Source organism: Acomys minous (assembly GCF_964271855.1).
Source record: "Acomys minous genome assembly, chromosome: 13".
NCBI classification, from domain to species: Eukaryota; Metazoa; Chordata; class Mammalia; order Rodentia; family Muridae; genus Acomys; species Acomys minous.
This window is the reverse complement of record NC_140495.1, coordinates 87474631-87489466: the sequence shown is the minus strand read 5'-3', so window position 1 is coordinate 87489466 and position 14836 is coordinate 87474631. Positions and strand designations below refer to the sequence as shown.

Here is a 14836-nt window from a genome sequence, read left to right as displayed (position 1 = left end):
CTGTCCTAGAACTAGCTCTATAGACCAGGCTGGCCTCGAACTCACAGCAACCCACCTTTCTCTGCCTCTCGGGTGCTGGGATTAAAGGTGTGTGCCACCACAGCCTGGCTAAGCATTTTTTTTATGCAGTTCTGAAGTAACTGGGTAACAAGACATCATATTTTGACAGCTCTTAAACATAATGATTTTTCCCCCTAAGGGTTGTTTTCTGTGACGTTCAGTTTATTAATCCATAAAGATGTGGCGCTTACCCTCCTTGAATCATTACTAAAGCTCTCAGTTTTTGCATGTTTTCTGCTGTTGTCCATTTGGTTGTTTGCCGAATACTTGTAACAATCTCCAGAAAGTTGCAGAGGCGGACAGCCTGTGTCCTGGCGGTCTTAATAGGTCCCAAAATTCTTAAGTTAGCTTGCCTCCCAAGGCAGGTCTGTGTCAGGCTCCTTGTCTATTATGAATGATGCTACAGGACGTTTCAAGATATTAATGTCTGCTTTAAACTTTGATGCAGAGAAAACTAAAGTGACTGATAAATTGTCCAAAAACAAAACAAAACAAAACACCCAAAAAAACCAAAAAAAAAAAAACCCAGCAGAGCAAATGATTTAGCTTGTACTGCCTAACCTCTGCAGTGTAGAAAGATCTTTGAGAGCCCTTTAATTCTCACCACCAACCCCATGAGAGTCACTATTACCCAGTTTTGTAGATGTGGGCATTGAGGAGGGTTTATTTGTCATTAAGTACCAGAGACTATTTTGGTGCTAGGGATGGATGGAAGAAAGGCTTTGGCTTTGAGCTGAAACTGATTCTGCCTTTCTCTCGTCTCCCCTGCTCCCCTTTGCCTCGTCCTTTCTAAGCGGCTGCTGCAGTTTTCCTTCTGAGAGACCTCAAGGTCCTTCCTAACCCAACCTTAAATTTTTCCCCACATTTCCTTTAGGCACTAGCAGACAGGCTGACTGGGTTTGCCTCCTAGGGATCTTGCTAATTTGATCTGGAATGCTAAATAGTCCTACTAAAGGTGATAATTGTTGAGTATTGCTTCTATACTGGATACTCCCAGAATGTTTCTAGTGCACTCTGTGACAAAATGGTCCACATACAAAGGTTAAACTATTCAGAATCACTTGGAAATTATGTCTAGAATTTCCTTGAGCCAGTGTGCTATGGAATGTAGCCACCTTTGGTGGGTCAAACAAGAGTGTACAATCTAGCCTGGGGGCATTGTATAAGCAGTGTGATTCCTTGTGCTGCTGATGGTTTTTAAACTTCGTCTTCCTTCCTTCCTTCCTTCCTTCCTTCCTTCCTTCCTTCCTTCCTTCCTTCCTTCCTTTTTTCCCCCCCTGAGACAAGGGTTTCTCTATGTAGCCCTGGCTGTTCTGGAACTCACCAGGCTGGCTTAAACTCATAGAGATCCACCTGCTTCTGCCTCCCGAGTGCTGGGATAACAGGTGTGGGGCACAATGCCGGCCACGTGGGACTCCAGTGCTTATGGAGGTTGGGTGGGAGTGCTGAGAACTACCTGCTGCCACTGGGAAGGAGGTTTCACTGAGGCGGCTTCACAGGAGCTAAAACAGGAAGCAATATTTGCAGTCAGGACTGGAAAAGTGTGCTTGGTGCTTCAAGGGGCATGGAGATGTGACATGACAGTATAAGGGAGTTTGTTACAGGCACAGTACAGACAAGATCAGTTAAGGTGAGCGGTAGTGGTGATACCAATAATAATATTTATCAGTTTCACCAAGCACTTCATATTAAATCTCCTTCAACTCTTGAGTTACTTGGGTACTGCTACTTTTCTCATTTCACAGACAGGGAAACTGAGTTACCTCTGACTGATGAAGTGGTTTGTCCAGCCATAGGTGACACATCTTGTCTAGGACACACACTAGAAAAGCACACCTGGCAGCCGGGCGGCAGTGGCACACACCTTTAATCCCAGCACTTGGGAGGCAGAGGCAGAGTGAGTTCCAGGACAGCCAGAGCTGTTGCACAGAGAAACCCTGTCTTGAAAACACACACACACACACACACAAACAGACACGAAAAACACACCTGGCACCCCCCAAGAACCTGGCCCCAACCTCTGTGATGACAGTGAAGTGACTTGCCAAGTAGCTGAAAGTCTACTCTGAGCAGCAGTGGCCATTTGTGGACTCAGGCCATCACGGACCCTGTGTTATAGAATGACCCGGTGTGTGTATTTGTGTATGCCTGTGTACAGGTCAAACTAAAGGAATATTTTATGGAACAGTGATTTTGCTTTGAATGAGGTCCATGTTGTTTCTTTTCTGTTTAAGAGATACTTCTAGGGACCGTTTTGAGTTGTTTTTGCAAGGGAAGAGGCCACAGTTTGAAACAAACAAACAAACAAACAAACAAGCAAAAAGAAGAAACCATTGTTTGTCAATAGATGGGTTGCTGAAGATACAAAGTAGGAGACTCGCTTGATCCAGTGTATACTTTTATGTGGGTCATGCTGGCATTGGTCTAAAGGACAGGTAAAGAGGATGAGACTAGGGTCTGGAGAGATGGCTCAACAGTTAGGAGCACTGACTGCGCTTCCAGAGGACCTGAGTTCAAGTCTCAGCACCCACATGGCAGCTCACAGCTGTCTATAACTCTAAGAACTGATGCTCTCAAACACACAAACATGCAGGCAAAACATCAATGCACATAAAAACAACAACAACAACAACAACAACAACAAAAACTCATGGGACCAGAGAGGTAGAGGACATTAAAGGGCCAGCCAGTTCAGTGGGTCAGGAAAAAATGGCTGAAGTAGGAGGTTAGCTAGAGAGAGGACAGGCATGGTAGGGAGAGAGGAAAGCGCTTCCGTAGGTAGAATTGATGGGCTACGCTTGCCAGCACCAGGTTGAGGGCAGTTTCATTCAAGGTCCAACTTTATTCCTCAGGCACAAAGATTATTATATTCTTATTAAATATCCCTCTTGTGTTCTTCTTTGTGCTTCCAATTTTGAATTAAAATGTGCTTTTATTAAGTTATTTTAAATTTACATTTATATATCAAATCAGATGCCCACCTTCTCACAGAGCTGACTTCCCTCCCTTGCTCACAGCGTTAGGAGATTTTCTCAGCAGTATGAGAAGGCATACACAGCATGAAGAGCACTCGGCAAATCCTTGCACAGTGATTGCGTTCTGTGTGTGGTACTCTCCCCAAAGCTTTGCGCAGTAGCCCTTTGTATTATGTCGTTAGAGGAGGACTTTTGAGTAATTTTCTTGGGCTTCGTTCTTTTTAGCTTTCCGGTTTTGACTGTATGTGTTGATAGAGAGCTCTTTAATGGCCTTAAGCTTTGAGTCCCTTAAAGGACAGACAATTGAGCATTGCAGGATAATGGTCTTGTCTTTTTTTCTTTTCTTTTTGAATTGGCAAATAAAAACCATACTTATATCTGCTTATGAGTAACTGTTATGGGATGTTTTGGTTTGCGTACGCATTGTGTGATATTCAAATAAGGAAACATACTCGTCACCCTCAACATTTATTTTCACATTGGGAGAAGATTCAAATTCAGCACATGGTTGTCTGGTGCAGGAGAAGGCCATTTCCCCTTCAGTGGGCATGCCTAAGCATGGAGTTTTTAGTAAAATTGTCCCATCTTCCTTTCTACATTAGAAACGTAAATACAAGCGATTCTTGGTTCTTCAACTGCTCTCATTGCTTAAGGGGTGCAAGGCTAAAACGAAAACATATACTCTGGAGCTGTTCACTTAAAAAGCAGAGGTTCTCTGACCTTCTAGGTATTGTAATATGATGTGGCATCTATTTCTTTGCTAACTGTGTGGGTCTTCAGAGACTTTCGGACATCACTCCAGAAGAGATGGCACTTGTGATGCTGTGGGTGGGCTTGAAATCTTCAGAGAAGGATAGCCAAAGCATCAGGATTCTATTCATTTTCTTAGATAATTGAATGAAGAGGTGATGAATGTGTGTCTGTCTGTGTTTTCCACCAGACTTAAAGTAATAAAAGGTTCCACGTGATGATATGATACTCAGTAATGTGAATTCTCTTCTTTTTTCCATGAGCATAAGTTCATGCATTTGATCTTGGGCACAACATTTACTCTCTTTGGTCTTAACTTTTTTTTTTTTTTTGACAGTTAAGTAAGAATGCTCAGACTGGTAAAACTTAAGAGCTTCTTTGTTTATTGTTTGTGAGTGTTTTTCTGTTGTGTGTATGTGTGTGTGTGTGTGTGTGTGTGTGTGTGTGTGTGTGTGTGAGATGGGCATGGATGCTGGGATTAAGGTGCCACTGTGTTTGGTTGGTCATTTTAAAAAGATGTTATCATTTTTATATATGTGTATGTGTATGGGAGTGTATGCCACATGTATGTGGGTGCTCATGGAGGCCAGCAGAGGGCGTCAGAGCTCCTGGAGTTGGAGTTACAGGTGGATGTGAGCCTTCTGATGTGGGCGCTAGGAGTTCAACTCTGGTCCTCTGCATAATCAATATGCAGTACTCACTCCTGACTGCTGAGCCACCTCTCTTGCCCCATAGTTTATTTTTATAACTCTTACAAGTAGCTTTTTGTTTTTCATTGTGTGGCTTCATTTAAATAGAACATCCATGTTTCATTTTTGCAATGAAGGCAGGAGCTTGGAGTAAGACAAATGGCCCTGTAGTTCCTCATCAAGGCAGTTTCTATAATTTCATCGGATACCTTGTATCTACCTTATATTCACCGCCCTTAAAAGAGTCATTTATGGCTGTAGTTTTATTGTTCTCTTTCGTGGTTGCCATTGACTCTCTCCTCCTCCTCCCCTCTTCTTTTTAATCCAAACTGTTGTGAGTATGGCAGAAGAGGTGCAGATGTATTGGGGAGCCAAGATTTGGAGAGTTGGGAGAGGTCCAAGCCATCAAAGTGATAGGATTGTATTAGTAAATCAGTTCTTAATTGTGTCATGCTAGCCTGAGACAAATGTTTCCATTTCTGTTGTAGTTACATTAGTGGAAAGTGTAGCAGGAGGAACTTGGTAAGTGGCTAGTTGTTCATGATACTCAGGGGTTATAGTTATAGTGTTGGTGGGCTGCTAGAAGCCCATAAAGTCTTCCAGTTCCAGGAGCGGAGCCGGAGTACAGTGTCAAGAGCCTAGCTATTCAATCATTGTTGATGGATGAGAGTCAGTGAGCTAAACAATCCCAGAGACGATTGTCTGGATCCTTCAGCTCTGGGGTAAACGTAGCTATAGATCATCTTGTTCTCAGCCAGGACATTGTAGTGACCGGTTGACTTCTGATTCGTGCAACAGCCAATAATCTCGAAGGAGTTTGCGTTGTGCTGAAAAAGTCAGGGTGGTCTAAAGTTTTAAGAAGCAGTTGTGGTCTTGGAGAGCTTCTAGAACTGCTAGGTTGAGAGCAAGTGGCGCTGAGGGGTAGGGTGTTTGCTTAGCGTGTGGGAGACCCTGAGTTCTAGCCCCAGCACCACACAAAAAGGAGAGCAGCACAGCAGTCAGTCGCTGTCTGTGTGTGTGTGGTGGGAGCTGGGCAGCGCCGGGCTCTGCAGAAGACAGGAGGGAACTGGGTGAAGAGGTGCTACCCGCGCCACATTCCTTCCCTACCTACATTCCAAAGTGGCAGATTTTTGCGGGAGTTTGTCTGGGAGTTAACCTTCGCAGTCTCCGTTCTGCCCACACCGTAGCGTCATCTTTGCACTGCCAGGCCCCTGCTAGCTACCATGAATCAGGCTGTGGCAAGTGGCCAACTGCGGTAACAACCTATTCTTCATTTTAAAACAGAATTTGGGTATCAAGATACTTTAAAAGAGAAGCTGAAAATAGTGGAAACAGTACAAACCTAATGATGGTATTAACATTAACACTATCAAAGAGCTTTCTTCTTCTTCTTCTTCTTCTTCTTCTTCTTCTTCTTCTTCTTCTTCTTCTTCTTCTTCTTCCTCCTCCTCCTCTTCTTCTCCTTCTCCTTCTCCTTCTTCTTCTCATCCTCTTCCTCCTCTTCCTCCTCCTCCTTCATTTTTTAAGAGAAAAATACTAGGTTATGTCAGTCTGTCTTAGATGGCCAGTTTCTTTTGCTCCTCTTTCACTGATCTGTAAGTGCTGGTGTCAGAAGATTCCAGATAAAGAGGTAAAGGAATTTTCTGGTCAGAAGCTATTGTTGAATTTTTAAAAATCCAAGGATATATATTCACATGCCTGATGTTTTTATTTTATCTTTAAAGTCCAAAGAAAATAAATCTTAAATAAATTTTCAGTGTTGTAGCTCTGACCTAATCTTGACAGTTTTTTTTTCTAAGTTTGGTTGAGGTGGTAAGGCAGAGTGTTAGTGTAACACATTACAGAATTTTGGAATATTGATTTGTTTAATGGAGGGCTGAACTCTAGTCAGGGCTTTCTTTATTTTTAATATCTATCCTGCCTTGGTCTTTGATTCAGAATGAATTATAATTCTTAGCGTGGTCAAATACCACAAAGTTGGGTGAGCTTGAAATATGTAATAGCTTTCTTTTTAATGATTGCTAAAGCTTGAAACAGCAAAGGAGAAGAATGAAAGGGAACTATAAGAGGTATTTATTTCATTTTATTTTATTTTATTTTATTTTATTTTTTGGCCTAAAGTGAGTATTCTGGTAAGATTAAAAATAAAAGGCAATAGGCCGAGGCCTTAGAGCTATGGGGCAAAGGTCACAGCCAGCACCAGAAAAATCACAGGAGAAAGAAGGAAGCACTGACAGGCTAGCTCACCAAGGGACTCACTCAGAGAGTGAGGGAGGGAATTTTCTGTCATGGGAGGGAATTTTCTAGGGGTGCCAGTCAAAAGGGGATTACATCATGTTCAGTGGATCCCCTAAGAGCCCTTCCTCAGTCCTGCTTCCTGTTCTCTTTCCCAGAGTAACTTTCTCTTGGATTTGGTATTTCCTACCCAGTGCGTGGTTACATGTTGTGCGTGTGTACATCTTCAAAGCCTGCGTAATCTTATAAACATGCTTTACATGTTTATAGAAATAACTAAATAAAGCCATATTTAGGAGGTTTTACACTCTGTGTCTTTCTCCAGTTTATTCTCTTTGCATAACACTTAAAACTATGTAGCTGGGGGTTGGCGCAGTGACCCAGTGGGTACCTGCCGCCCATCCTGATCACCCGACCCACTTAAAGGAGGGAGAGAACCTATGCCTGCAGGTTGCCCTCTGACCTCTACCTGCACCCTCCCCTACCTGCATGAATAAATAAAAATACAAAATAAAAGTGTATTTACTTAATACATTGTCTAGCCCATTCATTTTTCTATCAGTTATTTATTCTGTGTGTATGGGTATTTTGCCTGTGTTTATGTCTGTGTACCATGTGCATGCCTGGTACTTGTGGAGGCCTTGAAGAAAGCATCAGGTCTCCTGGAACAGATGGTTGTGAGCTACTGTGTGGTGCTAGGAATCAGAGCCAGGTCTTCTAGAAGGTCGGCCAGCGCTGTTAGCTGCTGAGCCGTCAGTGTAGCGCCTAGTTCATTTGTTCTTACGTACTCTATGGTATTTGTGTCTCTGGTCCATATAAACGATCATTTCCCAGTTAACTGAGTGATCTTTTCATGGAATACTGTGAGGGACAGGAATCTGTTACACCATTTTAAAAGTAAGAGTAGGAATGCTGCTTTGCCTTTCAAAAATGCGAATCTCCTTTTATGGTGTGCAGTGTCCTCGTTTGTCACATTCCTGGGAAAACCCCCAGAGAAGGCGGAGATGAACATGGCTTGTGCAAAGTGCAGAACAGCATCCGCTATAACAGCGAGCTCATGGGGGGGGCGGGGCGAGGGGGCGAGCTGCAGCAGGAGAGCTTGCTTTACTCCACCAAAATCTGTGCATTTTCCCAGTGCGGACGAACTGTGGCTAGGAACCTGTTGGCGTCAACTTGTGCCTCTGTGTTTGGGATAATCTGCAGTGTGTAGAAGCTGCTTTACTTTGTAAAAGGATATACTACTGCCTTTTATGGTTAAGAAAAGAGTCTGTTCTTAAATTGTGGCATGGCTTTACCCAGAGCAAGCTGAAGAAACGCGAGTTCTAAAAAGGACAAAAGGGATTTCCTTTTGAAATAGTTGATGTGAAATAAATATTTGTCTTAATAATAAGTCTTAAGTACTAGTCTGTGTAGATTCTTACTTTATAGTTCTTGTTTTTTAAAAATGTATTTATACTGTTTTGTTCGATTGTGCACCACATGTGCGCCCAGCGCCCAGAGGACCAGTTCCAGGTTGTTGTGAGCTGCCTTGTGGGAACTGGAATTTGAACTTTGGTTATATAGTCCTTGTCTTAAAGAACAATCTTGGGTACAGTTTTACCTTCTCAGTTTCATGTTTTTGTCTTACATTTTCGAATTCCTGGTTAACAGTTTGAACGTTTTTTTACAGAATCCACAGTGCAGGGCTTCACTTGGGTTCTCCCTCCAAATGATTTGTCTGCAGTGCATTAGCCAGAAATGCTGACACAGCACGGGAAACACTAACGCGTGGGATGTCTTCCAGGGGTGGTCACTACGGCAAGGCGAACACAGCCAAAATCAAGGAGAAATTGTTACTTAGGCTCGCAAGATGTAGTCTGGCCAGCTATGCTATTAACACTGAGTAGCCAATTGTAATTAAATTAATTGGGACCTGGACAGTTTGAACCACCAGATTGTCTGTTAAAGAGAGAGCAGTTTTTATTGCATCTTAGAATTAAGGGTTGGGAGTGGTGGAAGTGATATAAATTCAGTATGCTTGTGAAATTCTAAATAAATAAATAAAAATTGTTTATGGGTCATGCAAGGATATTTGTTTGACAGACACTTACTTAGATGAAAAAAAATTATATTTGCCTTTTGAAGAATGTGCCAGTTCCAGAGTCTTAGGGTTGACTGAGCCCCACTGCCTGAGTGTTTCTTCCATAGTCTGAGAATGGGTGCTGGATGGGCTGCTCTTAAAGGGAGATGTCTGTCTGTCTGTCTGTCTGTCTGTCTGTCTGTCTGTCTGTGTGGTCTTTATTTTCAGGAATGATTAGCTGGAAGGAAGAGAATGACTGACAGACGACAGTTTTCTTTTTCCCTGCTGCTGCTTTCTTGATAACCACACATTTTGAGGAACCCAGGCCTCGCGTACGTATGGGGAGAGGAAGTCCTGATGTGTAAAGACCCCTTTGGTTCCATTCTTGGGCTTTGATAATCTCCAGATGCTTTCAAGCAGAACCCCTGCTCCAGAGAGTCTTGTAGCTAGGCCGATGGATTGCATCTGGTTTTTTTTTTTTTCTTAATTCTTTATTTGCTTATTTGTTTTATGCGTGTGGGTGTTTTGTCTGCAAGTGTGTCTTTGCTTCATGCGCATGCCTGGTGCCCTGCAGAGGCCGGAAGAGTGTGTAAGGTCCCCTGGGGCTGGTGTTACAGACGGCTATGAGCCACCATCTGAATGCTTGAAGTGAACCCAGGTCCTCTGGAAGAGCAACCTGAGCTCTTACCCAGTGAACCCTTTCCCTGCCCTGTGTTTTTAAGTGCACCAAGATTTCTGAGTGCCGAGGGTGGGCCCAGCTGCTGTTTATAATCCACTTTCATTAGGAACACTTACTTCTGCCTATAGGCCTTGTTTATTAGTGTTCTCTGTTTTACCTTTGTACTCCAAGGCAGCGAGAGTGAGAGAATGCCTCCATCTTTGCAAGCGTATTTGAAAATATTAGTTTGCGAGTCGTTGCTTCAGATCCCTGGTTCTCCCATCTGTGTGAGTTTTCCGAGTGGCAGTTGATGAATTAATACTTGGTTTCTCTGAAAGGTTTCTCCTAATCCGCTTGGACTTGTTCCAGGAGTGCTCTGAGGAGTTCTCTGGAGACTCTTGGCTTCCCAGGCGGCAGAAGCCATGCTAGCAGGCTCAGGGCCTTCATCTTTGACATTGACCTTACTTTTCTCTGTTCCTTTAGGTCTTTCATGGCCATTCCTTCAGTGGCTGGCAAGATACCCACCTCACTCTCCATGTTCCATGCCAGTGACATCTTAGCTGCTAGAGTGTGGAGCTGGCCTGTGGGAGTCAAGTAAGTGCCTTTTTTCCTATTTGGCATGGTTTTTGCTTACTTGGCAAAGCCATGTAGAGAAACTTCTTACGATGAGTTTTCAAAAAGGCACTTGCTTGATCTCGGTGGGCCAGCTCTGCTCCAGCCTGCTACCGAACGAACACCTGCTCTCTAACATGGGGCTGAACTTCGTGAGGTGACTGCTACAGACTGGAACATTTTTGCTCGGGTAGGCCCAAAGGGAAGAAAGGGTTGATCTTGGCCCATACATTCACACTGGTGAGCATCTTGTCCCAGCCCCAAACAAAGCAGAACTGTTAGGTCAGGAGGTAATTGCTCTAGGCTATCTGCAAATTTATTGGTTTATGGATAACCAACAGTCTGCAGGTCTAAAGCAACTGGGTTGAATAAAAACACAATAGCTCTTCCAGGAAAGCCAATGACCTCGGCATTACTTGCTTAATATTTAGAAGGAACAATCAGACTTGGGTTTCTGTGGTTATTGGTAAAGTTTGCTAAAACCTGGTGTTTTACTTTTGCAGGTCATCTTGTAAATTTTGCCTATATAAATTAACGCATCCCCTGTTGTATCTTAACAACCATGTAAGGGAGAGTGTTTTCCTGCTCTGTCTTTAGGTATTGGTGATGTGACCTGTTCATGCAGGGGAATCTTGAACATTCGCAGGTATGTGAAGATCCTGATTCATAAGCATACCCCCGCCCCTGCAAATGAAAGTTCATCTCAGTGTAAACTTGTGATGTAGTTTTACAAAAAAAAAAAAGAAAGAAAAATCTGTCCTACCAATGCTTTTCCTGCCCCACTGTGACTCCAGTAAGAAAACCGGAAAACTGTAGCCTGCACTGCTGCTTATTTTTATAAATAAAGTTTTATCTAAACGCAGATCCATTCATTTTCGTATATATCTGCCCTTGTATAACAACAGAGTTGAGTAGTTACCACAGAGACTATGTGATCCCATAAAGCTTAAAATATTTATTATTTGGCTCTTTAATATTTTCAACTCCAACTGTAGAGGAACCAAAATTTAAAATACATAAGGTTTCTAGAACCACAACTGGTTTCAAAGCATCTAGGAAGCAGACCAAGACATCTTAGATCTATGTCAAAATGCTGCTGACTAGCAAGTAAAACCTGCAGTACACGAAGTGGTGTTATTACTGTATCTTTTGGGGGGAGGTGCTTTGAGACAGGGTCTCATGTAGTTCAGGCTGGTCTTGAACATTAGCTGAGGGTGACCTTGAACTTTTGATCCTCCTGCCTCTACCTCCCGAGTGCTAGAATTGCAAGTATGAGGCACCACACCTGGTTTGTGTAGTAACGGGCATGAAACCTAGGGCTTTGTGGATGCCAGGCAAGCACTCTTTCAAACTGAGCCATGTAGTGTGGTGTGGTTTCCAATACAAGGGTAAAGAAATGAGAAGCTGCCGTGGAAGTTCAACCCTATCCTTTCTTTCACTCACAACACCCCCTGCCCCTTCCCACCCTACCCGGGAGGCAGAAGTTGTTTATATAGTCTTCTAGAAGTTAGGCTCGCTCCAGTCTCTTGGTGTTTAGAAACTGGTGTAGAGCCTGGGCCCAAGTGCCAGGGCTCTGAGCGGTAACATTGGTAGCTCGCTGTAGCGTACTGAAGAAGTTACTTTACTTCCCAGTAACAGTGGCTCTTCACTAGTTTGTTTCTAAGTTTTAGCAGCACCAACTCTGAAGAGTAGATGCACTTGGGTCATTTCTGTTAAGCATCCTGTGTTTAGTTGCTGTTGAAAATACCCTAAACAGTCTCCCAGGACCGTGTGGATCAGCTCTCCCACTTCAACATGCTTCTCCTACTGAAAGCAACCCTGAAGTTACACCTTCCACTAAGCCACTGAAGAGTCAGCAGCTCTCCTGAGTCATTAGTCTAATTTACATTTTACTACAAAGGCCTTGAAGTATTTCTTCCTTAAAAGCTCTTTAGCATCACGTTGGGCACATGCTTGCCCTATGGTGTGCCAATTCCACTGTTGGATTTATGCACAACAGAATTGTGTGCACCTAGTCACCAAAGCAGATGGACCAAAATGTTCATGCCAAATGTATAAGCCACACGGGAATTCCCCAAGATGCTATCAATAGTATCATGAGTCAATAAGTTGTGAAATAAACGCCCAAGAATATTAGATAATGGTTAGAATAAATAAACTGAAGATATGTGTTTAAAAAATTGGCATCTTACAACTATACTGTTGAGTGAAGGGAACCACACACCAATACTGTACAGTTTCATTTGCATCAGTTTCAGAAGTCGGCAAACTAATCCATGTGTCAGAACTTACGAGGTTGGTTACTCTGTGAGGGTTTTGAGAAGTGTTCCTATGACTGTATAGGAGCTTCTGGAATGCTAGTGGTGTTCTGGGTCTCCTGTAGGCACTGGTTTCACTAGTGTGCTCACTTTGTGAAAGACTTTCCATGTGCACGGCATTCTTCAAGGGAAAAATGTGCAGAGCTTAAAAAGTAGTCACCACTCTAAAAGCACCAGGAATCTCACTGCAGATATTTTAGGGCTATGATGGAGAGCAAGTCAAATGAACAGACCTTACAGCTTAGAATAAGCGGGGCTGGATCACAGCACTGTGAAAGGAGCATCTGCATTGCTGGCCTGATGCAGTCCTATTTCCTATTTGTGCTAGAAGACAAAGTGATGCTGACGGCCTTTGTTTTCCTCTCTTAACTGTTTCCAGGTTTGGGGATTCCTTCAGAAGGGAAGCATCTTTTCGTCTTGCTCTGTATTGAGTAGAGTCAGCAAGTCACGGTGCTCCTCAGCCCTTTTCCTGTGCTAAAGTCTGACGAGCCATGCTGTAGCTCGGGTCCCTTGGTGTGTTTGTGCGGTGGTCTGACTGCCTAGTTAGATGGCTGAGTGAGTCCTGCCTCACAGCGTGTCGGCACCTCCCTCTTGTTCAGACCCTCCTCCTGCAGCCGGACTTTCACTGTACAGGCCCCAACTTCAGTGTTTCCTCTGTGATGCACCCATTTTATGGCTTCCACAGACTGGCCTCCCTAGAACTTCAGTGGTGACCCTGGGTGGATTCCTTCACCTTATTTGCCATGCCCGTGGCCCCGGAGCCACCTCTAGCACCAAAAATAGAAGTAAGGTAATGAACCCACTGAGCCGTCCTCACTTTCCCACACACAACTTTGGCTTGCTGCTACCTATAAAACTTAATGCAAATCCCGCTGAGCCTGAAGTTCATGACCTCTATAATAGAATTCCAATCTATTTTCATCTTTAGTGGTAATAGTTTTGATAAGTAGTGACTGGTTAGTAAATTTTGTAGTAATATCTTTATTACTGCACTTCTGTTCTTGAGAGGCTTTTGAAGTAGGTGCTACATTGCCATTATGGAGGGGAAGGGGCAGGAGGTGTCCAGTGGCTTGTCCAGGCGAGGCCATGATGCCATTAGGAGCTCGCTAAACGTTCACATAGTTCACAGTCGTAATGCCTGTCTCCCAGTGTCCTGCCTCCTACCTTAAAAAAAGACACCCTTGTGCTGCCTAGGCTGGCTGCACCCAGCTCCTCCCCCCTCTGACTGCCTTGAATAGGGCGCTCACTCCCTATGTGGTAACTGTCTCCACCTTTCCCTTAGCCCTTTCACTCCGCAGAGCCACTGCCCAGCTCCTTTCTTTCCTCTAACCCTCTCACCTTTCATCCTTTAAAACATAGTTCAAGTCCCAGATAGCTAATAGCTTCTCCCTCTAATTTCTAGCTTACAGAATACTCATTATATTGATTAGTAGTCATATATTGTCACTCATGTATTAATACAAACATTAAATACTCATATATTCATGTTTACTTTTTTGTTGTTGGTTTTTTAATTTAATTTAATTTTTTTATTTTTTGAAACAGGGTTTCTTTGTGTAACAGCTTTGGCTGTCCTGGAACTCCCTCTGTAGACCAGGCTGGCCTGGAACTCACAGAGATCCGCCTGCCTCTGCCTCCCAAGAGCTGGGATTAAAGGTGTGCGCCACCACTGCCCAGCTTCATGTTTACATTTTACTATTATTATAGGATACTCAAATATTTTGCACTTTCGTTGTTTTGAGCCTTCTGTTGTTTCTATAGTTTGTTTTGGCTTTATTAAGAAAAAGGTTTGTTTTGTTTTTGAGACAAGGTTTCTCTGCATAGCTTGGCTGGCCTGGACTCACTTTGTAGACCAGGCTGGCCTCGAACTCACAGAGATCCACCTGCCTCTGCCTCCCGAGTGCTGGGATCAAAGGTGTGTGCCACCATGCCCAGCTTAAGAAAAAAGTTTTAATGTAGATTTAATCATATAGAAAGGCACTTAGGAAAAAAAAAGTGTAGGTAGCACACAGCCAAGAGTGGGAGTGAGCAAGGGCTTTTCAAGAGAGTCACCAAAAGTGACTTTTGCCCCTGTGTTGTAATCCAGCCCCAGCCTTGCACATGCCATCAAGCACTCCACCACAGAGCCTCATGCTCAGCCCTTTGTCTTACTACACAAACAATTTAACTAGATTTTAGGTTGTGATGTCATTTGGGCAGGACATGGCTTTGTAGAGTTTCTTGGTAGCCTCTGCAGGATCTTGTTGTATAATAGCTGTTCAATAAATGAGTCTGTGTTACTCAACTTAAACGCTAAGAAAACCCTCCACGGCTAAAGATACCTGATGGGCATCTGAGTTGGTTACTTATAATAGTCAGGGGTTGGGTTGGCAGGTGCCTTTATTAGGAAAGCATATTTCTGGATGTGTCTATGAGGCACCTGGCGTGTGGGACATCGGTTAAGAGACAAAGGCGGGCTGGAATATGGACAGCACCATCTA

The 14836-nt window shown here is 43.5% G+C and overlaps 1 protein-coding gene across 2 annotated transcripts in view; it reads left to right on the top strand.

Moving 5' to 3' along the window:
* Positions 1-14836, top strand: part of MCU (mitochondrial calcium uniporter) — a 172038-nt gene that overhangs the window by 6137 nt on the left and 151065 nt on the right. The window contains exons 2-3 of one of the 2 annotated variants that reach the window (XM_084753598.1): positions 9910-10020; positions 10636-10684. The exons of the other annotated variant lie outside the window; for it this stretch is intronic. Coding sequence (XP_084609724.1) covers positions 10658-10684 — 27 coding nt within the window. The 5' untranslated portion in view covers positions 9910-10020; positions 10636-10657. The remainder of the gene's footprint in view (positions 1-9909; positions 10021-10635; positions 10685-14836) is intronic. 2 annotated transcript variants of the gene reach the window in all.